The 23,189-nt window shown below is 41.4% G+C and overlaps 1 protein-coding gene across 8 annotated transcripts in view; it reads left to right on the forward strand.

Annotated features, from left to right (window-relative positions):
- ATP7B (ATPase copper transporting beta) overlaps nt 1-23,189 on the forward strand; it is a 111,387-nt gene that overhangs the window by 29,729 nt on the left and 58,469 nt on the right. The window contains exon 1 of one of the 8 annotated variants that reach the window (XM_070578779.1): nt 1,395-2,061. The exons of 4 other annotated variants lie outside the window; for them this stretch is intronic. In XM_070578779.1, the coding sequence (XP_070434880.1) occupies nt 1,825-2,061 (237 nt within the window). In that variant the 5' untranslated portion in view covers nt 1,395-1,824. Of the gene's footprint in view, nt 1-1,394; nt 2,062-12,749; nt 13,000-23,189 lie in introns of those variants that run through there. 3 more of the 8 variants (XM_070578780.1, XM_070578784.1, XM_070578788.1) reach the window with 3 other exon arrangements.

Raw genomic sequence — 23,189 nt, forward strand, 5'->3', positions numbered from 1 at the left:
TATCTCCAAGGAAAAGTTGAAATATGGATAGTAACTCATATTTTCAAAGATTTCCACCTAAAATGGCAAAAAAATTTTAAAAATATGGTGCTTAAAGAGATAAGCTTCAGGTATCTGGAAAACCCACTCATGATGCCCTTTGGAAACGTGAGGCGGTCAGCAGGCATACATGGGTCTTGACAGAACCTACTAGGAAACGTGAATGCCATAGATAAGCAAGCAAGATCTGGGTGATTACAAGAAAGCAGTCAGAGATATACCAGCTCATCTCTGCTGGCTCCTGCATGGGGTTGCGGCCCGAGGCCCTTAGCATCAAACAGGCCTTTCCTTGTTGGGTCACTGATTTGAATGGCATTTCTTGGAAATGGAGGCAGGTTCTTTTTTGACGGAGCACGTGGAAGGTAAGAAGCCAACCCAGACACATTTTGGGATTGGCTGCCCTGAGCGTGTTTCAGAAGTAGAAGCAAACGAGTGGTCACATCCCCACAGAGTGATCAGAGGCAGAAGACTAACGAAGAGTCTTGAAGGACCTGTGGTGAATGGATCCGTGGTAAGGTGGCCTTCCCTCACAGAGAACGGGTCTCTTGGTTAGGAGTTCCCGGGGGCAGTTTTAATGGGGGAGGAAGGGTCATTGTAGGCAACCCATAAAGAGGCAGAATTCTCTGTGACCTTGAGCAGAAGGGGATGGGTTCTGAATGCCCTCATTGGGTGCGTGTCCCTGTGGCCCGTCCCCCTCCAGCGGCACATTCAGCCTGGGGGAGTAATGCAGAAGGACACAGAGTGACTGTCTTTCTGACCTGCTCGATTCAGTCCGCAGTGTGGACACTACACACACACTTGCAGGTGTGGAGGTGCTGCCAGGATTAGTGGCTGGCGAGCTGTTCCTCCCATGGGGCCTGAGGTGGCCTCCTTCCTCATCTCTGAGCGGCTGGGAGTGGGGCTGGGGTTGGGAGGGAGGCAGTGCTGCCTGACAGAGCTGGAGGCTGCTGGATTACCACACTGTCGTGTGTCTCCGTCTCTTAATCCTCCCGCGGCACAGCAGGTAGCCTGAGAAGCCTGAATCTTGCATCAGTTCCTGGCTTTTCTGCCACATGTTAAAAACCAATGAGCCTTGTTATCCAGTGAGTTTCCAGTCGGTTCTTCCTGAAGTCAAGCCATTGGTCCCAGGGAAAACAAAGCTGCAGGAAACATGAAACTTTCTTACACCTTCTTGAAAATGCAAGTCACATTGCCTAGAAAATACTTCTCTCCCCTTGTGTTCTGCGCACCGCCCGCGTTGGAGCTATGGAAGAGGCAGCAGAAGTTATTCCAAGAAGGCACCCGAAGTTTGGTAATCAAAGGAAGTGGCGTTTCTCCCCTGCCTCTGGGCTGGGTTTCTAGGCGTGTCCATGGTCAAAAGGAAACTGTGCTAAGCTTTGGGAGATGATTCTGCCCTGGACTCCTGTACATGCTGGCCCGGTGTCCCGGCAGCACTGGGTGAGGGCATGCATAGGCCGTGTGCAAAGATTCTCAGTGCTGAATGCAGTGTGTTGAGTGAGAGGGTGCCAATTGGTTGGAAGGGTGTAGATAAACAAGAGCAAATATATATACAGCGGTGTGCAGCCTGCCCAAGTTTGCAAAGCTTGCTGCTGGACTGAAGACTTGGCTGGCAGCCTCTCCCGGGCTGTCTCAGGAGCCAAGGGGAACTTGCAAGACTGAGTACAGAAAGTGCCTTCTCCCTGCTGGTTAGGAGGATGCTTTTGAAGCATTTTCTTCTAACGTGACCGAGTAGTCCAGTAAAGGGGAGCTGCTTTATTGGGGGTGAAGGCGTGACTGGATGCAGCAATGGAGAAAACTGGGGGTGAGACCCCTGGGAGCCCTGAGCAGTCCTTCCTGGCGACTCTGAGTGATCCACAGGTGACCCTGCTGTCTGTCCACAAGTGGCAGTCCTTCAGGAGGAGCCTGGGGGCCAGGGGCTCCACCCGGCAGGTGACTGCAGAGGAAGAAGGCTCTCTTCCATTGGAGGAAGGAGAATTTTCACGGAAGGTTTTGAATGGAACACGAGAAGTCAGTTCCACTCAGGTCAGTGCAATTGCAGAAGGGCCAAAAAGCCAAGAGGGGCTTGGATGCAGTTTATAAGTGGGGGATTCTCCTGTGTCTTGTCTGTGAGGGGTCAGGGGAGCGGGTCTGGGCTAGGGAGTGAGAATATGAATATAGCCTGGAGCCAGGAGTCAAGGTGAACTCTCCAGAGATTAAGTCCATGGTGGATAAATCTTGGCTTTTGTTGCTTCGTATTTTCAGGATATTTTGTAAGCCTCTGTGGAGCAAAAGTTTTCCAAAATGCAAGTCAGACAAAAATGGATCTTTACCCTCTTTATGTTTAAAATTATGTACCTAGTTTTGTTATTCTCCACATTTTGACTAAATAAACATTTTGACAATGTTGCTGCAAAACGAAGCTGCTCTTCTTAAGCAAATGAGTTAACTCAAACGTCCCGTCATGTTCAAAAGTAGGGCAGTGTAACGTTTTGTAAAAATGGTGCCTTGTAGTGGCATTTCTGAGAGGGACTGGTGGTCTGTATGGGGTGTTTTTCATTTACATAAGTGGATGGAAAAAAAATACTACTAGTTACATACAAAGGAAAGTTTTCATAAGTACTTAACCCCTTTAAGAGTTATTTTGTTTCTTCTGGTGTTAATTGTTTAAGAAGTCCCAAAACTAAAGGAAATTTTATGAAAAAAGATTTTTGAAATGTGCAAGAGATTAATTAATATATGTTGAAGGAGATTTATGAATGTCCACTTTTGCAGTGCAAGGTCAACTTTTATATTTTTAGCTGAAATCTAAGACAGCCAAATAATAAATATTTTGGGGGGGAAATGCTTGAGAGCCTTTCTTTAAAATGTTTAAACAACACTGCTTTACAAAATCCAGTCTATGTCCGATATATTTGAATGTTAAGTCTTCTAATGATTTTTAATGGCCACTACTCATCTCCTCTGACCCGGGGAGCAATCTGAACTTGGCTGGGGGATTCCCTCAGAATGGAGGGCCTGGGTAGAGGCCGTGGCAGCCGTGGTCTCGCGGATCTGGTACGGGTCTGTATACTCTGCTGTTGGCAGGCTGTGGGATCTGGCAGGTGAGTCTTGGATTCCTCAAGCTTCAGATTCTTCACGCTTCAGATTCTTCATTGCAAAGTGAAATGAAAAGTGCCGCCTCATAGGGTTGTGAAAGCACTTTGTAGAGTTATGATATAAATGCAAAATGGTATTGTTTCTGACAAAATTATGATTTTCACTAGAATTCCCAACATGGAGATGTGTTTTGTGGTCTCTGAATGCAGCAATGAGCATTGTTATCTAATTGTGTATCTATATGATAAAATTCCCAGAAATGGAATTACTGGGTCAGAGGCGATGGTCAGTTAATACTTCGATGGGTATTGCTTAATTGGTCTCCAGAAAGGTTGTATAAATTGATTTTTCTACAAACAGTGATGAGAATTATTTTTCCCTACATGCTTGCTCTGTATCCTCAAGCTTCAAAATTTTCACCAGCATATTGGGTGAAAAGTGATATCTTGATACATTTATATTTATTATTATTTTTCCTTCACATTCTTCACCCCCCCATTTTATTAAGATATAATTGACATGTAGCACTGTATACGTTTAAAGTGTACAGCATAATGATTTGATTTACATATATCGTGAAATGATTACCACAATAAGTTTAGTGAATAGCCATCGTCTCATACAGATACAAAAAAGCAAAAAGGCTTTTTTTCTTTGTAACGATAACTCTTAGGATTTACTCTCTTAGTAACTTTTGTGTATACAACAGTATTAACTATAGCCATCGTGTTGTACCTTACATCCCTAGTCCTTGTTTAGCTTATAACTGGAAGTTTGTACCTTTTGACCACCGTCCTCCAATTCCTCCTACCCCACCCCCTGCCTCTGATAACCACAAATTTGATTTCTTTTTCTGCGAGTTTGGTTTTTTCTTTTTCCTTTTTGTTTTAGATTCTGTATATAAGTGAGATTGCAGAGTATTTGTCTTTCCCTGACTTATTTCACTTAACATAACGCTGTTGACCTGAAAATAAAGCCAAAATGAGAGGCAGAGAGGCGTGTTTATTTTGGGATGAAAGAATTGAAATTTGTTGTGTACAGATTTGGGTAGCAATCCACATAGTGTCCTGCTAGGGAGGCAGAGGCAGGGGCTTTTAAAGGCAGAAGAGGGGAGTTTGCATTACAAAGAATGTTAATTGGGGTTGGTGACCGAAAGCTAATCTTGGCTAAATTTAATTGATTGCTAAGACTGGCTAAAGGAAGGTAAAAGTCCATCATGGTGATGAGTTGCAAGTTTCTCACAGTGTTCTCAGAGTATTTGTGTCTTGTCTCAGTTCGGAAGTTCATGTTCTGCTCCATGAGGACATGCATAAGACCCATTTCCTTAATGGCCAGCCAGCTCCATTTTAAAACCCTTAGACGTTAGTGGCTCAGTTTTGTTTCACATTTCACGTTTTCGCCTTTTGATCAAGATCTTTCTGAAAGCATTGCTGATGAACCGTAGATTTGTTTAGTCCTATGTTGCTAGAATGGGCCTGTCCCAGAAAGTCATGTCTCACATTGGGGGGAATTTTTTTCCCCCTTTTTCCCCATGGTGATTCCAAGGAGTCAGTGTCATGAGGGTTAGGCCACATTTGATCGGCAAGGAGGCAGTCAGGAAATGACTGTTAGGCAGTTTCCTGGGCTGGGAATTTTCATCCTGAAAGTTCAGGTGAATAAGCCGTATCTGTCATTTCGGTACTTTGAGTGACCATAATCTTGGTGTCTGTAGAAGTTCTGGAGCAGATCTGAGTAAGTAGTAGCATAAGAAGTTTAAATACAAGTACACATAGCAAAATTCCAATCATAATCATCAACAGTATTTGAGGTCCCTATCTTCTATCCAAGCACCTACCTATACCTGAAGGAAGCCCACTGAAAACATCAATAGGGAACCGGAGGGTGTCCTTAAAACATGTTGGACCAGAGAGGTCCTTGTGCTATTTTTCTAATTTTTCTGAGTTCTAACTTATCACTAGAGAGTTGACCCAGATACATATAGCAGGAAGTGTTGGCTACACACAGATGCCACCCAGTTCTGCAAGGAGACAGTCGAGTGCTAGTCGATTATCTAGTACAATCCTCGCTAGGGGATCCAGGGGTCGTTGTTGAACCAAGGCTCCAATGGTAGAATTTGCTAGTTTAGCTATGGTTAGGGATAAATTTTTTATCAACAGATCATTATGGACTACACCAATCCAAGGGACAGATCCTTTGGCAGTGGTAATCAGTGCAGAGTAGATGGAGTGCAAAAAGGGGATTGCCAGGTCTCATCTAGACCTAGGAGATTGCAGTTGGGCTTTTTTCTTTTACAAGAACTTGAAAAGGAATACGATGGTATCCTAAAAGGCATTGCCCTGCCACACGCCAGCTGTCTAGACATTCGCAAGCCCGTGGTTCCCCGTCGTAATCACATGCAGAGGTGTACCCAGAAGGGGCACAGGAGAGCAGTTTTTTATATATTTATTGGCAGGTACGAGTTTAGGAATATGTTCTAGCTGAGGATCAGTGTGGCCATTACAGCTCATTAAGGGCCTAGCTAACAACTATCTGGGCCTGTTTTGACAAAAGGCTTGACATAGACGAGTGAGATTACATTTCTTACAGATTTTGGTCAGCTGTTTACCTGATCCTGGAGATGAAGGAAAAAGCATGAGGGTCTGGGTGGTTGGACAGTGGAGGAACGGGGCTTTTGGGAGATGTTTTGTGGAGGCGTCAACCAGAAACAAGGTGGAGATACTCGATCAAATAGTTTTACTCTGTAGGCAGTTTTAAGGGCTGGGCGCTTAAAATCCATCGTAGCATTGGGGACCCAGGAGAAATCGCTGACAAGTGTAACTGGGGGTCCTTTCTTCCGGGTGACTGTGGCCTTTGGAGACATATCCAGCACTTGGAGAGATTTCCCCCAATTGCTATAGTTTGGGAATAGTTCACTAGAATATTATCTTCCCATTTGCCAACAGAAATACCCTCAGAGAAGGTAAAAACTTCAGCTAAGATTAAAGAGATTCTGACAAAGCGCTGATTCTTCACCATCTTGGACCTCATAAGGAAGTTGCTAAGTGATATTCTGAAACCACCAGCTAAATGAGTGAGTCTTTCTTAGCAACAATGTTGAATTATTATCATCAGGCTCAATACGTTTATCAGTGTGATAGAGTATGTTTATTATAAAGAGGATCAGTAATAATGTTAGAGTGGTGTGTATGTATATACTGGCCTGGTCCTGAGTCTTGGGAAAGCTGTCAACGTCAGATGCTGTGTGCTTCATGTCCTAATTAACTATATTCTTAATTCTCCTGTTGGTTCAGAAATCCTGTTGCGTTTTGGAGCCTTGTTTAAATGAGAAACATGAATCCAAGAATCAGGACCTTTAAGTTTTGCAGCACAAGAATTAGTTGAGAGTAGGTGATATGGTCCTTTTCCATCTAGGTTGTAAAGAATCCTTTTGAAGATGTAGTTTCCAGTAGACAAAATCACCTGCCTGTAGGTTGCGAAGTTTGTTGTCTTCGTTTCCTGGGAACTCACTGTGGGAAGGTTGCTCTGCCAAGGCTTGGTTTTTATCTAAGGCTCTGATTATTCCTTTGCAGTTTTAAAGCCTGTCTCCTTTAATTAATTGAATATCAAGAGCAGAGAGTGCCAAGTGCATAGGTCAGCCATAATTATTTCAAATGGTGACGGCTTGTGTTTCCCAAAGAGGGTAGCTCTCAGCTTCAAAAGGGACAGCGGAAGTGCTTTAGTCCAAGCCACGTTCAAGATTTCCATAAATTTTGCCAGTTGAGTCTTAATAATGCCATTTGTTCTTTCAACCAGTCCAGAGGACTGAGGGTGATAAACACAATGATAATGCTGTAAAACAGGCCACACTTCACATACCTGTTTTATAACATGGCCAGTAAAATGCATTCCTTGGTCACTATGTAGTTTTGAGGGTACACCCCAGGTGGGTATAATCTTTTGTAATAACGTTTTTGCAACTGCCCAAGCGGTAGCCCGTCGACAAGGGAATGCTTCAACCCAGTGAGAAACATGCAAACCATAGTAAGAACAAATTTATGGCCTTGGTAAGGAGGTGGCTGGATAAAATCCATTTGCCGTACCTCGAAAGGCCCATTAGACACGTCAGAATGTCTGGGAGCTGTCTGGATCGTCTTCCCTTGGTTGTATTTGGAACATACAGTGCAAGTTAATTGTGCCTCCTTGGCAGCTTTAGAAATGTTTTCCCACCAGTATTGTTTCATGAAACTTGTAAGTTTATTTCCTGCCCAGTGGGTCATCTGATGGGTCATTTCCATCGAGGTCTTTTCGTGGACTCTGGCAAGACAGATTTTTTGTTTGGGCCATACCATAAGTTGGTTAATGGGCTTAGAATACAACCATTACCTGTCTATTTAATAAAGCCTTTCTTTAGGCAATACCTTGGATTGAGCATCTTTGGTCATTTTTGTTAGATCCTCTTTTGGAATATAGTCAAAATTGGCTGTCTTTGCATCAGACTTGGTGGCTCTTGAGTATAGGGCAGCTGTCCTTGTGGCCTAATCAGCCAAATTATTTCCTTTAACTTCATCTGAAATTGACTTTGAATGCCCAGGCACCTTAATGATAGCTAGTGCCCGTGGAAGTTGGATCAATTCTAGTAATTCATTAACAAATGACCCATTTTTAATTTGGCATCCTCCAGAGGTTAGAAATCCTCTCATACTGAAAACATGAATGTGACCCCAAAGTCAGAACGATTGTCTGTATAAATGTTTGCAGTTTTTCCTTTTGCTAAAGTACAAGCTCTAGTCAAGGGATGTGGTTCAGCTTGCTGAGCTGAAGTGACTGTCAGCAGCGGACTTGCTTCGATCACTTCGAAAGGAGTTGTAATAGCATATCCAGTGCAATATTTTCCTTTATCATTTATTTTTATTTTTATTTTTATTTTTTTGAGGAAGAATAGCCCTGAGCTAACTTGCCAATCTTCCTCTTTTTGCTGAGGAAGACTGGCCCTGAGCTAACATCCGTGCCCATCTTCCTCTACTTTATATGCGGGACGCCTACCACAGCATGGCTTTTTTTAATTTATTTATTGAGTTAATGATAGGTTACAATCTTGTGAAATTTCAGTTGTACATTAATGTTTGTCAGTCGTGTTGTAGGTGCACCCCTTCACCCTTTGTGCTCACCCACCACCCCACCTTTCCTCTGGTATCCACTAAACTGTTCTCTTTGTCTGCATTTTTAAATTCCTCGTATGAGTGGAGTCATACAGAGATTGTCCTTCTCTAACTGGCTTATTTCACTTAACATAATTCCCTCAAGGTCCATCCATGTTGTTGTAAATGGGACGATTTTGTTCTGTTTTACAGCTGAGTAGTACTCCATTGTAAATATATACCACATCTTCTTTATCCATTCATCTGTTGAGGGGCACTTAGGTTGCTTCCATGTCTTGGCTATTGTAAATAATGCTGCAGTGAACATTGGGGTGCATAGGGCTTTTGGAATTGCTGACTTCAAGCTCTTTGGATAGATACCCAGTAGTGGAATAGCTGGGTCGTGTGGTAGTTCTATTTTTAATTTTTTGAGGAATCTCCATACTGTTTTCCATAGTGGCTGCACCAGTTTGCATTCCCACCAGCAGCGTATGAGGGTTCCTTTTTCTCCACAACCTCTCCAACATTTGTTACTATTAGTTTTAGATATTTTTGTCATTCTAATGGGTGTAAGGTGATATTTTAGTGTAGTTTTGATTTGCATTTCCCTGATGATCAGCGATGATGAACATCTTTTCATGTGCCTATTGGCCATCTGTATATCTTCTTTGGAGAAATGTCTGTTCATGTCTCCAGCCCAGTTTTTGATCGGGTTGTTTGATTTTTTGTTGTTGAGTTGTGAGAGTTCTTTATATATTATGGATATTAAGCCTTTGTCAGATATATGACTTGCAAATATTTTTGCTCAGTTAGTGGGTTTTTTTGTTTCAATCCTGTTTTCGTTTGCCTTGAAGAAGCTCTTTAGTCTGATGAAGTTCCATTTGTTTATTCTTTCTATTGTTTCCCTTCTCTGAGAAGACATGGTGTCTGAAAAGATCCTTTTAATACTGATGTCAAAGAGTGTACTGCCTACGTTTTCTTCTAGAAGCCTTATGGTTTCAGGTCTCACCTTTAGGTCTTTGATCCATTTTGAGTTTATTTTGGTGAATGGTGAGAAACAATGATCAATTTTCATTCTTTTACATGTGGCTTTCCAGTTTTCCCAGCACCATTTGTTGAAAAGACTTTTCTTTTCTCCGTTGTATGCCCTCAGCTCCTTTGTCGAAGATAAGCTGCCCATACATGTGTACCACAGCATGACTTTTGCCAAGCGATGCAATGTCGGCACCTGGGATCCGAACCGGGGCACCCCAGGCCACCGAGAAGTGGAACGTGTGAACTTAACTGCTGCGCCTGGTTGGCCCCTTATCATTTCTTAAATGGGAACCATTAGTAACCCGTGAGAGCTTGGTGTTTGTATCAGGAGGTTCCTGTAAATAGACCCTAAGTGTCAGTAGTTGGCGAAAGTTAAATCGTCATGAGGTGTCGGGTCAGATCGCAGAGGAGTGTTGCAGGGTTAAGATTGTTACAGCGAGAGAGCGCAGTGTGGGGAGGAGTTAACAACAGCATCTCATAGGAGGTGAGTTGCTTTGCAGAAAGATGTTGAGTGTCATGAGAATTGAGTAAGGCTGCCAGAGCATGAGGAACACAGATACTGAGGGGTGAGCCCATAATAATTTTTTCTGTTGATTTTGTAAGGGCTGCTGTATCGCATATTGCTCTCATTCAAGGGGGGAGACTGTTGGCTACTGGATCCAGTCGTTGACTATAGTAAGCAAGTGGTCTATGTAGTCCTCCATGTTTCTGAGTGAGGACACCCAAGTCATCTCCTTCCTTCTCACGTTTGAAAAGGAAAAAAACGGAGTTGATAATTTGGATGTCCTAGTGCAGATGGGCTGAGAAGTCCTTCCTTTAGTTGGCAAAAGGCCTTATGAGCAGTTTCATTCCCTTGTATAGGGTTGGGCTCATTGGACTTTAATCAGGCAAAAAATTGAGCTTTAGGGAAAAGTTTGGTATCCTATTTCTACAATATCGTCCAAGGCCTAGAAATCCTCTCAGTTGTCTCTTAGTCTGGTTGGAGAAAACTCAAAATGCTCTGAAGCCTGTCAGGGTCTAGGAGCAATCCCTGATTTGAGATTAATTGTCCGCATATTTAGGTTGGGTTTGAAGACGTCCGAGTTTTCCCTTACGCGCCTTGTGCCCTTTAGCTGTTGGTGGTTTAAGGAGGTGGAGGCTCTTGTGCACACATGCTTCTTTAGAAGGGGAGCAAGGGAGATTGTGCACGTACCGCAGGCGAGTTGACCCCTTGGGACATCTGCCAAATCTGCCTTCAAAATCTGTAAAAAATAGGTAGGACTTTCTGTGCAACCCTGCGACATAGCTTCCAGGTAAATTCTTGCTCATCCCGAGTGAAGGCAAAGAGAAGTTGGCTTCCAGGATCTTCAGGTATGCCATGGAGGGCACTCTGCACGTCAGTCACAGCGAAGAGCCTGCTTCCTGTGGGAATGGAGGTTAGGAGAGTGTGCGGATTGCAAAAAACAGGCTGTTGAGGAATGACAATATTATTAATAGCCCTGACATCTTGTATGAGCCTCCATCCTTGTCCATGAGGTTTCTTTACAGGGAGGATGGGCATGTTACAAGGGCTGGTACAGGGAACGGTGAGGCCCTGAACTCTGTTCCTCTATGATTAGTTTAATTCCTGCAAGGGCTTCAGGATTTAAAGGGTATCATCTAATGTTTGGGAGAGGTTTATTAGGATCAATCTGAATTTTTACCAGGGGGGGCGCAGTGAATCTTCCCAGTATCTGTTCTGGATTTTGCCCAAAGGTTTTTAGGAGCTTCCTCAAAAGGGCTGGGTTCTCGGAGTTGTTATTCTCTGTTTCAAGAATTGTTAACCCCTTTTGAGAAAAAGAGATGGCAGCATGATATTTTTCTAAAAAGTCTCGTCCCACAGGAGCAGAATTGACCAGTAGGAAGGAAGGGCTGTCCTGGAGGGGGTCCAACTGGAAAGGGGTTTATAAGTTGTAAGGGGTTTATTAGCTACTCCCACCACTGGAATTTTCTTGGTGCTCGAAGGAAGGGATGGTTTGAGGCTGGCGGGGTTGAGCGTGGAAAGTGTGGCTCCAGTATCAGTTAAGACAAGAATGACCTCATTCTGATCATAAAGGAACTTTTACTCAGGTGATTAAGGGGGAGGACTGGAAAAACCTCCTTTGTCCTGGAGCAGCTTTAGTCCATAGGAGGAGCTGAAGGCTTAACATTGGAAGATTATTTAGAGTGTTTTAGTTTAAGACAATCGTTTTTCCAGTGGCCAGATTTCTTGCAAAAATGGCAAACATTTTTGGAGTTTAAAGACTTCAGTTTGTTGAGGCCTCTGGGGTGAGGCTGATAGTTGTTGAAGCTGTAAATTTGCAATTTTAGTGGCCTTTCCTTTATGGGATTTTTGGATAGTCTGGGCTAATTGGTTTGCCAAATTAACCAAATCAGGAGTTGCCATGGTTTCCCAATTAAGTTGTGCTCACTTCACCAGAAGTGCAAGATCTTCCTCTAAGCCATTTAGGAACATGGAATTAAAGGCCACCTTGCTGGACTCTGTCTAAAGGGAGTCCAGACTGTTCCTTAAAAATAATTTTGAGCCTGTTGTAATAGTCATGCGCAGGTTCATCAGACCTTGTGTGCATGCCTCAATTTTATTCCAGTCAACAGGTTTTGGGAAGGCCTTATATAACGTTTTTGCTCTTTCTTGGGCTTTAGAGCTGTCAGCTGGCAGGGTCTGTGGAAAGTCCTCTAAAAGATGATTGTAGCCAGCTTTAGCCCTCCAGTGTTGGGCCTGAGCTTCTCCCACAAGTGTGTGAATTGGTTGATAAAGATCAGAAAACCCAGGCTCATGGAATTTCACAATGTTAAATTCTTCTGCCAAACTGTGAGGGTCTTCAGTAACTTTGGGAAGTTCCTTGGCTGTAGCCCTCAATTCTGGTTCAGTCCAAGGTGCCTAAGTTATATTTAAGTGGGTACCCTTGTTGTTGAGTCTTAAAGGGATTTGAATGGGTTAAGTAGGAGAAGTTGGGGCTGGAGGACTGAGGGAAGCTTAGGTGTCTTGGGAATGACAAGGGGGTTCAGCCAGGGAAGGGAAAGGGAAGAGGGAGAGGAGGAGCGCAGGACAGGTTTGAGAAGCAGGAGGGGACAAGGAGCAGGAGTGGGTGACAGGGAAGTGTTCTGAGTCTTTTGAAATTGAGAACTCTTTTTAGTGAGTTTAGAATTTGTGTCTTGGAGGGAAGCAATTTTGGAGTCCTGGACTAGTTTAGAAGCTTCTGAATACCAAATAAAGTAAGCGTTTCATTCAACTTGTTCCACGGTTTTCAAGTTTATTACACAGAAAAATAAGTTTAGGGGCTTAAGAAGAGCCCCACTGTGGCCATTGTAGTTTTAAATCATCTTTGGTGTTATCAGTCCACTGAGACAGAAATTTCCAAGAGAAAGGCCCATAGTTCTTAAATGGAAAACAGCTGGAGTTCCTGAGGAAGGAACTTCTCAGAAAACTTTAGACAATGAAACTCCAGTGGTAAAGAAAAGCATGTGAACAAGAATAGGGAAATTCGATAGGAAACTCCCTCAATTTAGAGTGCTCGCTGTCCTCACTGCCCAGGGAGAACCCCCGCCAGGCAGCCCCTCCTGTGGCAGTGATGGTGGGCTGGAAAAGCAGGCTCTTTTGCAGTCACTCCTGGGCAGTCAGCCCTGATCCCCCAAAAAGGCACTAGGACCAAGTGGAGGGAGATCAGAAGCTGAGAGGACTCAGGATGGGAAGAGTCAGCCATCTGTGGAAACGGTGAGCACAAGGGGCTCGTGTAGGTACCATACCCGGTTCCTGGGGGACACTGGTCCACGAAGGTGAGATCGCTTCAGATCCCACTTCTGACAGCATGTACGTTAACCTGAATATAAAGAACCAAAATGAGAGACAGGGAGGTGTTCATTTGGGATCAAATAATTACAATTCAGGGGACACAGATTTAGTAGCAACCCAAATAGTGTCCCTCCAGGGACTAAAAGGCAGGGGCTTTTAAAAGCAAAAGAAGGAAGTTTGCATTACAAACAGTTTAATTGGGGTTGGCAGCAGAAACCTAATCTTGGCTAAACATAATTGATTGCTCAGACTATGGCTAAGGGGAGGTAAAAGGCACTCAAGATGAGGAGTTGCAGGTACTCTAAGCGTTCTGGGAGGATTTGTGTCTTGACTTAATTCCGAAGTTCATGTTTTACCTGATGAGGACATGCATAAAATCCTTTACCTTAGTGGCCTCCCAGCTCCATTTTAAAGCCCTTAGAGGTAAGTGACTCCATTTTGTTTCACATTTCACAATGCCCTCAAGGTCCATCCATGTTGTTGCAAACGGCAGGATTTCTTTCCTTTTTATGGCTGAATAATATTCTATTGTGTATATATACCTAATTTTGTTTATCCATTCGTCCATTGATGGACACTTAGGTTGCTTCCATGTCTTGGCTTTTGTAAATAATGCTGATATGAACACAGAGGTGCAGATCTCTCTTTGACAGTTTCCTTCAGATAAATACCCAAAAGTGGAATTGTTGGCTCATATGGTAGTTTTATTTTTAATTTTTTGAGGAGCCTCCATACTGTTTTCCATAGTGACTGTACTAATTTGCATTCCCACCAACAGTGCACAAGGGTTCCCTTTTCTCCACATCATCTCTAGCATTTGTTATCTCTTGTCCTTTTGATGATAGCCATTCTAACAGGTGTGAGGTGATATCTCATTGTGGTTTTGATTTGCATTTCTTTGATGACTAGTGTGATGTTGAGCTCCTTTTCATGTACCTGTTGGCCATTTGTACCTCTTCTTTGGAAAAATGTCTCTTTTGTTCCTCTTCCTGTTTTTCTTTCTTTCTTTTTTTTTAAGATTTTATTTTTTTTCCCCTTTTTCTCCTTAAAGCCCCCTGGTGCATAGTTGTATATTTTCTTTTAGCTGTGGGTCCTTCTAGTTGTGGCATGTGGGATGCTGCCTCAGCATGGCCTGATAAGTGGTGCCATGTCCTGGCCCAGAATGTGAACCGGTGAAACCCTGCTGCAGCGGAGCATGAGAACTTAATCTCTCAGCCACGGGGCGGGCCCCACCTCTTCCTGTTTTTCAATTGGATTATTTGTGGTTTTTTTCGCTTTTGAGTTGTATGAATTCTGTGTATATTTTGGATAATAACCCCTTGTCAGATATATGGTTTGCAAATATTTTTTCCCGTTCCATAGGTTGTCTTTTCATTTTGTTGGTTGTTTCTTTTGCTGTGCAGAAGCTTTATGGTTTGGTGTAGTCCCACTTGTTTATTTTTGATTTTGTTCCTTGCGCTTTAGGTGTCATATCCAAAAAAATCATTGCTAAGACTCATGTCAAGGAGTTTTTCCTCTGCTTACTTCTAGCAGTTTTATTGGTTTTTGGTCTTACATTTAAGTCTTTAATCCATTTCAAGTTAATTTTTGTGAGTGGTGTAAGTAAGATTGGGATCTAGTTTCATTCTTTTGCAGGTGAATATCCAATTTCCCCAGCACCATTTATGAAAGAGACTGTCTTTTCTCCATTGAGTATTCTTGGCTTCCTCATCAAATATTAGTTGACCATATATTATCACTGTTTTTTAAAAAGATTTACCAGCCACTTGCTTTTCTTTTTCTGAGGATTTTTTAAAATAACAAGTTCCTATCATGCATTTATAGAGTAGCATAAGTTATAAACATTAGGTTTATACCTAAGTCTTTCAAAGGAATATGTTTGTTTTATGTATTGCTGGTCATATCTATAATTCTAGGCAGAAACCACTGCATTCATTAGCCACTATAATATACATTATTGTGTGATAAAATACTGAGTGCATTGTTTCATCAAATCTGACAACCGTTTGCAATTTATCAATAATAATAATAAGTAACAACAAAAATAATCTTAAGTTCATTGACTTCTATCATATAATATAAATATTTGAATTAACTTCATGTTGTTGGTGTGACATTTCTTCTAGCCAGTTGCAAGATTGCACATCTGTCATTACATCATGATCTTCCCATATTTCTGGGAAATGAGATAAGGGAATTATGACCTTATGGTTCTGACTTACATTATTTCATTCAAATGTAAAAAAATATTCTAAGATATTGACAATTGCTTGATAGTGACTGTCATTTAAATTTTCTTTGAGAGAGGCTTGAAATATAGTGTTATCAGAGAAGATTCAGAAGCAGAAAAAAATGCTATTGATTGGTAAAAGTCTGATGGAATAATTGTTAAAATAGACATAAATTGAAAGCGACGAAATTCTCTGAGATGGTTGATAGTAAAGCTGTATGGAAAGAGATTGCAAATGGGTTCTCTGAGACCATGTTGTGAAGTGCCTCTTGGAGAGGTCGTATGGTTTGTGAATTTCTAAATTTTATTTTATTGTATTTAGAAAACAACATGTATTGTACGTATGTACTGAGGTTTGTTAGTTTTATTTGTTGTTAATTTTACTCACTTTTTTCTCCCGGACAAATAATGGGTATACTGCATCCAGTTTCTCACTAAGGGTTAATATTTTTCCTCGCTGGGATCAAGAGAAGGAAACAGGCAATTTGTACAGAATTTCCCAGAAAGTGCACAGTCAGCACCAGGACTGGGGTGGCCCTGGAGGGCGCACAGCCCAGGCTCATAGCGGCCCTCAGCAGTGTTTGAAGTTTTGGTTAGTTTCTTCAGTAGATAAAATTTAAATACCACTGGAGGCTCTTCCTAGACCTTTGTTAAACAACGTTAAAGAACAGTTTGCAGGGGTTGGAGTGAGGGTTGGGGGAATAGGTACACTAGTTTTAATCATTAGTTTTCCTTCTCAGTAAATGGTGGAAAACAGTAAGTTCCCTGTCTACCTCCTGGGGCCAATCAAATGAGGCCTTGTTTGTCTTCATAGTCACTCATTTTCATACATTTGTGATGTTAGCCTTTTAAGTCCCCTTGGCTTTCAGGCCCTCCTGCAAAACTGTAGGGTGGGCATTATTATTATCATCCCACTTTACAGCTGAGAAAACTGAGGCTCTAATTTGCTCAGACAAGGCTAGAATTCATACCCAAGACTGTGAGACATACCCTCAAGAAATTCACAACAGGTAGGAAAGACAGATATTTAAACAAAGATATGTAAAAGTGTTTTTTAGAGTTTAAAGCCATGTACAAGTATGTCATCAGTTCATCATTGTGGTCATCTTTATCACAATGATTAATGTTATTGTTGCTTATATTAGTATGTTAACAAAACATTTTCTTCCTTGCCTTGAATAAACTGAAACAGCACATTTGTTTTCTGGTATAAAAGCAATAATTGTGTTTTTTTTTAATTTGAATTTTAAAAATTGGAAAATATATACAGATAGTAAAAAAATCAGAATTTCATAACTCACCCATAGCTAACCTCAATTTTATGTATCACTGCATAAACATCTACTCCTGCAAATCTGTATACATGCAGGTTTAACGTGGGGACATCTCTACTTCCTCAGTGGAGGTTTTAGGGACCAACACTCATCTGCCTGGGGTGGTTTGATTGGGATCTTTTCTTGAGTCAAGCACTGTCTTCTGACCCTCCCTCCCCTATGCATCTCTGACATTCAGAGAATTCTCAGATAAGAAAAGAGCCAGGCAGTGACTCACTCACAGTGTGTTCGGGAGGATGTACATGGTGCCCGGAAGCATTGCCACCTCTTGTAAGTATGGTTGCCTCAAGTGTATTTGTAATTAGGAATATTGAAGAAAGCAGAGCGAGTGCTGATATTCTGCTGTTGTTTTTCTGACATTCCAGAGACAACCAGAGGTGACAGATACTCTCAGGCAGCGAGGCTCAGTGGCCCTGGCCGCACCCTTGCCTCCATACTGCACTCCCTCGCCTAGGTATTAGCCTCCTTGTTTATGTGGCAAGTGGGATGTGGCTGTTTTCTTGTGTTTTCTTCCTTTTGCTTTTCTGCTTTGTAGTCTCTTCCTGTAATTAACATGGCTAAAAAGGAAAAGTAACCTTAAAAGTTGTTTTTAAAAAATAGAAAGCCTGTTGGACTTTTGCACTGGATTTAAATTCTAGCTCATGTTATTTAAATTGATTTATGGCTTTGGATAAACCTCTGAGTCTGTTTCAGCAGTAAAATGGTGATAAGAATACCTACTTATAGAATTATCTTGGACACTAAGATCATACTGAGAGTCATTAACTATTTGTTATTATTCAGTCTGTGTACATAGGAAAAAAACCAAGACTTTTCTGTATTTTGAATTCCATGAAAGTTCAGGTGTATAGCATTGTAATGGGTGGGGCTTATATACTAGAAAAGTCACATACGTGTATGACATTTTGCCTTGTAAGTTGTTGAGGGTGTTGTTCGCCCTTCAAAGTGAAAGAAGTTTTCAAGGATAAGTGGGTGAGTGGTATCCTATTTGAGGATGATGGAGATCTCTTATGAACTAAGAGATCCCATAAGTGGCCAGTGGTCCTTTTCTTGTGTACATGGTAGTATTGCTCTTTGATGTGTGATCACAGCCACTTTCTACAAGACATGTTGTTTCTGGGCCTTTCAATTTCAGTCTCGTTTTGAAACCTTTCATCATCAAAATGTGCCCCCCCCCTTTCAATTTCCAGTGCCAGACTGGCCTGTCTGAGTAACTTATTTTCCCTTCCTGGCTCCATCTTGGTGAATCAACAGCTTATATTGGCATTAAACTGGTCTTTTCTTTTAAAAGCCTTGGCAGTCTCAGCAGATTCCATGTGACATGGGTGCCTAGAGAGGTAGCAAAGAATTAAAATTCATTTTTGGATTCCCCTCTGTGGAATTCCCCCTCTTCTTGTATTTCCACTCCCTTCTAATCCTGATGCCTACCATATAAATAGTTTACTAAAAATTCAAAAGCCAGCAAAAGTTCTTCCCCAACCTGGTGTTGGGCCTGCCTGCAGAAGAAGTCCCAGATGTTTGTTCTCGAAGTGTATATAATTAAATGGGAATTAGACAAAACTGGGGCTTCCACAAGATTTTCCCTGGACACCCAGTTTGTGCTCTGGGCCGATTCTCCAGTGTCTGTGATTGCTTAATGAGCCCTTAAACCCAAACATGTTTTTCTTTTTTTTTTTAACTCATTAGAAGGATTTTCCCCCCCAAAGATTGTCTCAATGGAAGAACAGAATTAAAACCACACACAGGCATCCTTGGGAGAGGAGGCGGAGCAAAATGGCAGGGTGAGCTGACCTGGGACTCTCTCCCCTCCAAAATAAAACCAAAGAAATGGAAAAACTGAATTTCAACCAATGACCCCTAATGCCGAGACCGTCAGAGACCTACAGAGTAAGAAGACAGAGAACGGAGAGGCTGGAGCCGCCCTTCGAGGAGTTGGAACGGGGTAGGAGAGAACTTTGATCCCTCCCCAAGAGACTGGGATCGCTGCCACGGGTGCAGGAAGGAGTGGGGGAGGGGCCGTGCGACCAGGGGATTGTCCAGGATTCCCACTGCCAGTGCAGTGGAAACCTGCTGATGGGGGAAAGCTTCCGTGTGTGGGGACCCCATCAGGCCAGTGCCCCGGGAGACCAGAGAACAGAGCTGATCCGAAGCCAGATCTGCGCATGAGAAACTCCCCCCAACCCTGCCCCAGGCAAACCACAATGGGTGCCGCCATCTTGCCTGAAGGCAGAGGGCTCAGCACATGTGGCTCTCGACCCCCATCTAGTGGTGACAGACTGTAACTGCAACCGAATACAACCATCATGCGCAAAAACCACTCCTCTACCATCCAGCAATTTATGAAAGCTCCAGACCAGAAGGAAAACAATAAAAACACAGAATTAAGTCCTGAGGACTTGGAAATAGGTAAACTAAGTGAAAATGAGTTCAGAGTAGCTATCATCAAAAAACTCAATGAGGTAGAGAGAAAGATAGAGAAACAAGCCAACGAGTTCTGGAGTTACTTCACAAAAGAGATTGAAATTATAAAGAAGAATCAAACAGAATTAATAGAGATGAAAAACCACAATGGACCAGATAAAACAGAATACGGATTCCCTGAATGCCTGTGTGGACATCATAGAAGAGCAAATTAGCATAATCGAAGATAGACAGGCTGAATGGCTCCAGACAGGAAGAAAGAGAACTAAGAATTAAAAAGAATGAGGAAAATCTCCGAGAGATAGCGGATTCAATGAGGAGAAAGAATTTAAGGATCATAGGAATTCCCAAGAATGTGGAAAAGGAAAATGGAGCAGAAAGTGTGCTTAATGAAATTATAGAAGAGAACTTCCCAAATCTAGGGATTGAGGGAGAAATGTGTGTAGGGGAAGATTTGTCAATGTAAAAAGACCTACTGCAAGGCATATAGTGGTAAAAATGGCAAAAATGAAAGACAAAGAAAGAATACTCAGGGCAGCAAGAGAGAAGAAAATAACCTACAAAGGAACTCCTATCAGACTTTCAGCGGATTTCTCTACAGAAACCTTACAAGCTAGGAGAGAATGGAGTGACATATTCGAAACTTTAAAAGATAAAAATCTTCAGCCAAGAGTACTCTATCCAGCAAGAATATCCTTCAGATATGAGGGAGAAATTAAATCTTTTCCAGACAAACAAAAGTTAAGAGAATTTGTAACCAAAAGTCCTCCACTACAAGAAATCCTCAAGAAGGCTCTCATACCTGAAAAAAGAAAAAAAGGAGAAAGGGGTCACAAACTACAGAGTAGGGAGACAGATAAATAGAACCAGAATAGGATACCAAATATTCAACTATAGCATTAGGGTAACGGTAAGGAAACTACCAAAGCAAAGACGATCTTATCACTCTAACTACAAACTCATAACACAAGTTGGAATAAGAAATGAAAATAATAATTTAGGAAGGGAAGAGCAAAGGGAGTAAATCAGTCTAGGCCAAGTAAGTAAGAGACCACCAGAGAATAGACGATATTATACACAAGATTCTAAACACAAACTTCAGAGTAGCCACTAAACTAAAAAACAGAACAGAGCCACAAAACATAAATAAGGAAAAAATCTAAGAAACCCAGCTTAAGAAATTGCAGTAGTCAATGGGTAGGCTACAGCACACAGGATGAGAAACAAAGGTAATGCAGGAAACCCAGATAATGAGCGACAGATTGACAGCTTTAAGTCCACATGCATCAGTAATCACCCTCAATGTAAACAGATTGAACTCTCCAATCAAAAGACACAGAGTGGCAAAATGGATTAAAGAACAAGATCCAACAATTTGTTGCCTCCAGGAAACACACCTCAGCCCCAAGGACAAACACAGGCTTAGAGTGAAGGGGTGGAGGACAATACTTCAAGCTAATAGCAAGCAAAAGAAAGCAGGTGTTGCAGTTGTTATATCAGACAAAACGGATTTCAAAATAAGGCAGGTAAAGAGAGACACAGAGGGACAATATATAATGATGAAAGGGACACTTCATCAAAAAGAAATAACGCTTATAAATATCTATGCACCCAACATAGGAGCACCAAAGTTCATAAAGCAACTATTAACAGACCTAAAGGAAGATGTTAAAAACAACACAATAATAGTAGGGGACCTCAACACCCTACTCACATCAATGGACAGATCATCCAGACAGAAAATCAACAAGGAAATAGTGGAGCTAAGTGAAAAACTAAAACAATTGGACTTAATAGACATATATAGATCGCTTCATCCTAAAACAGCAGAATACACATTCTTCTCAAGTGCACATGGAACATTCTCAAGGATAGACCATATGTTGGGAAACAAGGCAAGCCTCTACAAATTTAAAAAAATTGAAATAATAACAAGCATCTTCTCCGATCATAATGCTATAAGGCTAGAAATTAATTACAAGAAAAAAGCTGAGAAAGGCACAAGGTTATGGAGACTAAACAATATGCTACTGAAGAAGCAATGGATCATTGAAGAAATTAAACAAGAATCAAAAAATACCTGGAAACAAATGAAAATGATAACATGCCATACCAACTCATATGGGATACAGCAAAAGCTGTATTAAGAGGAAAATTCATCGCAATACAGGCACATCTTAACAAATAAGAAAAATCCCAAATAAGCAATCTTAAACTACACCTAATTGAACTAGAGAAAGAAGAACAAATACAGCCCAAAGTCAACAGAAGGAGAGAAATAATAAAAATCAGAGCAGAAATAAATACTATTGAAACGAAAAAGGCGGTAGAAAGGATCAATGAAACAAAGAGCTGGTTCTTTGAGAAGATAAATAAAATTGACAAACCCCTAGCCAGACTTACAAAGAAAAAAAGGGAGAAAGCTGAAATAAACAAAATCAGAAATGAAAGAGGAGAAATAACAACAGACTCTGCAGAAATACAACGGATTATACGAGAATACTACGAAAAACTATATGCCAACAAAATGGATAACCTAGAGGAAATGGATAAATTCTTGGACTCCTACAATCTCCCAAAGCTCACTCAAGAAGAAGCAGACAATTTGAACAGACCAATCACAAGGGAAGAGATTGAAACAGCAATCAAAAACATCCCAAAAAATAAAACTCCAGGACCAGATGGCTTTCCTGAGGAATTCTACCAAACTTTCAGAGAGGATTTAATACCTATCCTTTTCAAGCTATTCCAAAAAATTAGGGAGGATGGAACACTTCCTAACACATTCTATGAGGCCAACATCATGCTGATACCAAAGCCTGATGAGGACACCATGAAAAAAGAGAACTACAGGCCAATATCACTGATGAACATAGATGCAAAAATTCTAAACAAAATGTTGGCAACCAGAATTCAGCAATTCATCAAAAGGATCATACATCATGATCAGGTGGGATTCATACCAGGGACACAGGGATGGTTCAACATCCGCAAATCAATCAACGTGATACACCACATCAACAAACTGAGGAATAAAAACCACACGATCATCTCAATAGATACAGAGAAAGCATTTGACAAGATCCAACAGCCATTTATGATAAAAACTCTGAACAAAATGGGCATAGAAGGGAACTACCTCAACATAATAAAGGCCATATATGACAAACCCACAGCCAACATCATACACAGTGGGCAAAAACTGAGCACCATCCCCCTGAAAACAGGAATGAGACAAGGATGCCCTCTCTCACCACTCTTATTTAATGTAGTACTGGAGGTCCTGGCCAGAGCAATCAGGCAAGAAAAAGGAATAAAAGGAATCCAAATAGGGAGGGAAGAAGTGAGACTCTCGCTGTTTGCAGATGACATGATCTTATATATAGAAAACCCCAAAGAATCCATTGGAAAACTGTTAGAAGTAATCAACAACTACAGCAAAGTTGCAGTGTATAAAATCAATTTACATAAATCAGTCGCATTTCTATACTCTAATAACGAACTAACAGAAAAAGAACCCAAGAACACAATACCATTCACAATCACAACAAAAAGAATAAAATACCTTGGGGTAAATTTAACTAAGGAAGTGAAGGACCTATATAATGAAAATTACAAGGCCTTTCTGAGAGAATTGGATGACAACATGAGGAGATGGAAAGACATTCCATGTACATGGATTGGAAGAATAAAGATTGTTAAAATGTCCGTTCTACCTAAAGCAATCTACAGATTCAGTGCTATCCCAATCAGAATCCCAATGACATTCTTTACAGAATTAGAACAAAGAATCCTAAAATTCATATGGGGCAACAAAAGACCCCAAATTGCTAAAGCAATCTTGAGGAAAAAGAACAAAACGGGAAGCATCACAATCTCTGACTTCAAAACGTACTACAAAGCTACAGTAATCAAAACAGCATGGAACTGGTAAAAAAACAGGTGCACAGATCAGTGGAACAGAATTGAAAGCCCAGAAATAAAACCACACGTCTGTGGACAGCTTATCTTCAACAAAGGAGCTGAGGGCATACAATGGAGAAAAGAAAGTCTTTTCAACAAATAGTGCTGGGAAAACTGGAAAGCCATACGTAAAACAATGAAAATTGAGCATTCTTTTTCACCAT

The sequence above is a fragment of the Equus przewalskii genome, chromosome 16 (assembly GCF_037783145.1).
Source record: "Equus przewalskii isolate Varuska chromosome 16, EquPr2, whole genome shotgun sequence".
NCBI classification, from domain to species: domain Eukaryota; kingdom Metazoa; phylum Chordata; class Mammalia; order Perissodactyla; family Equidae; genus Equus; species Equus przewalskii.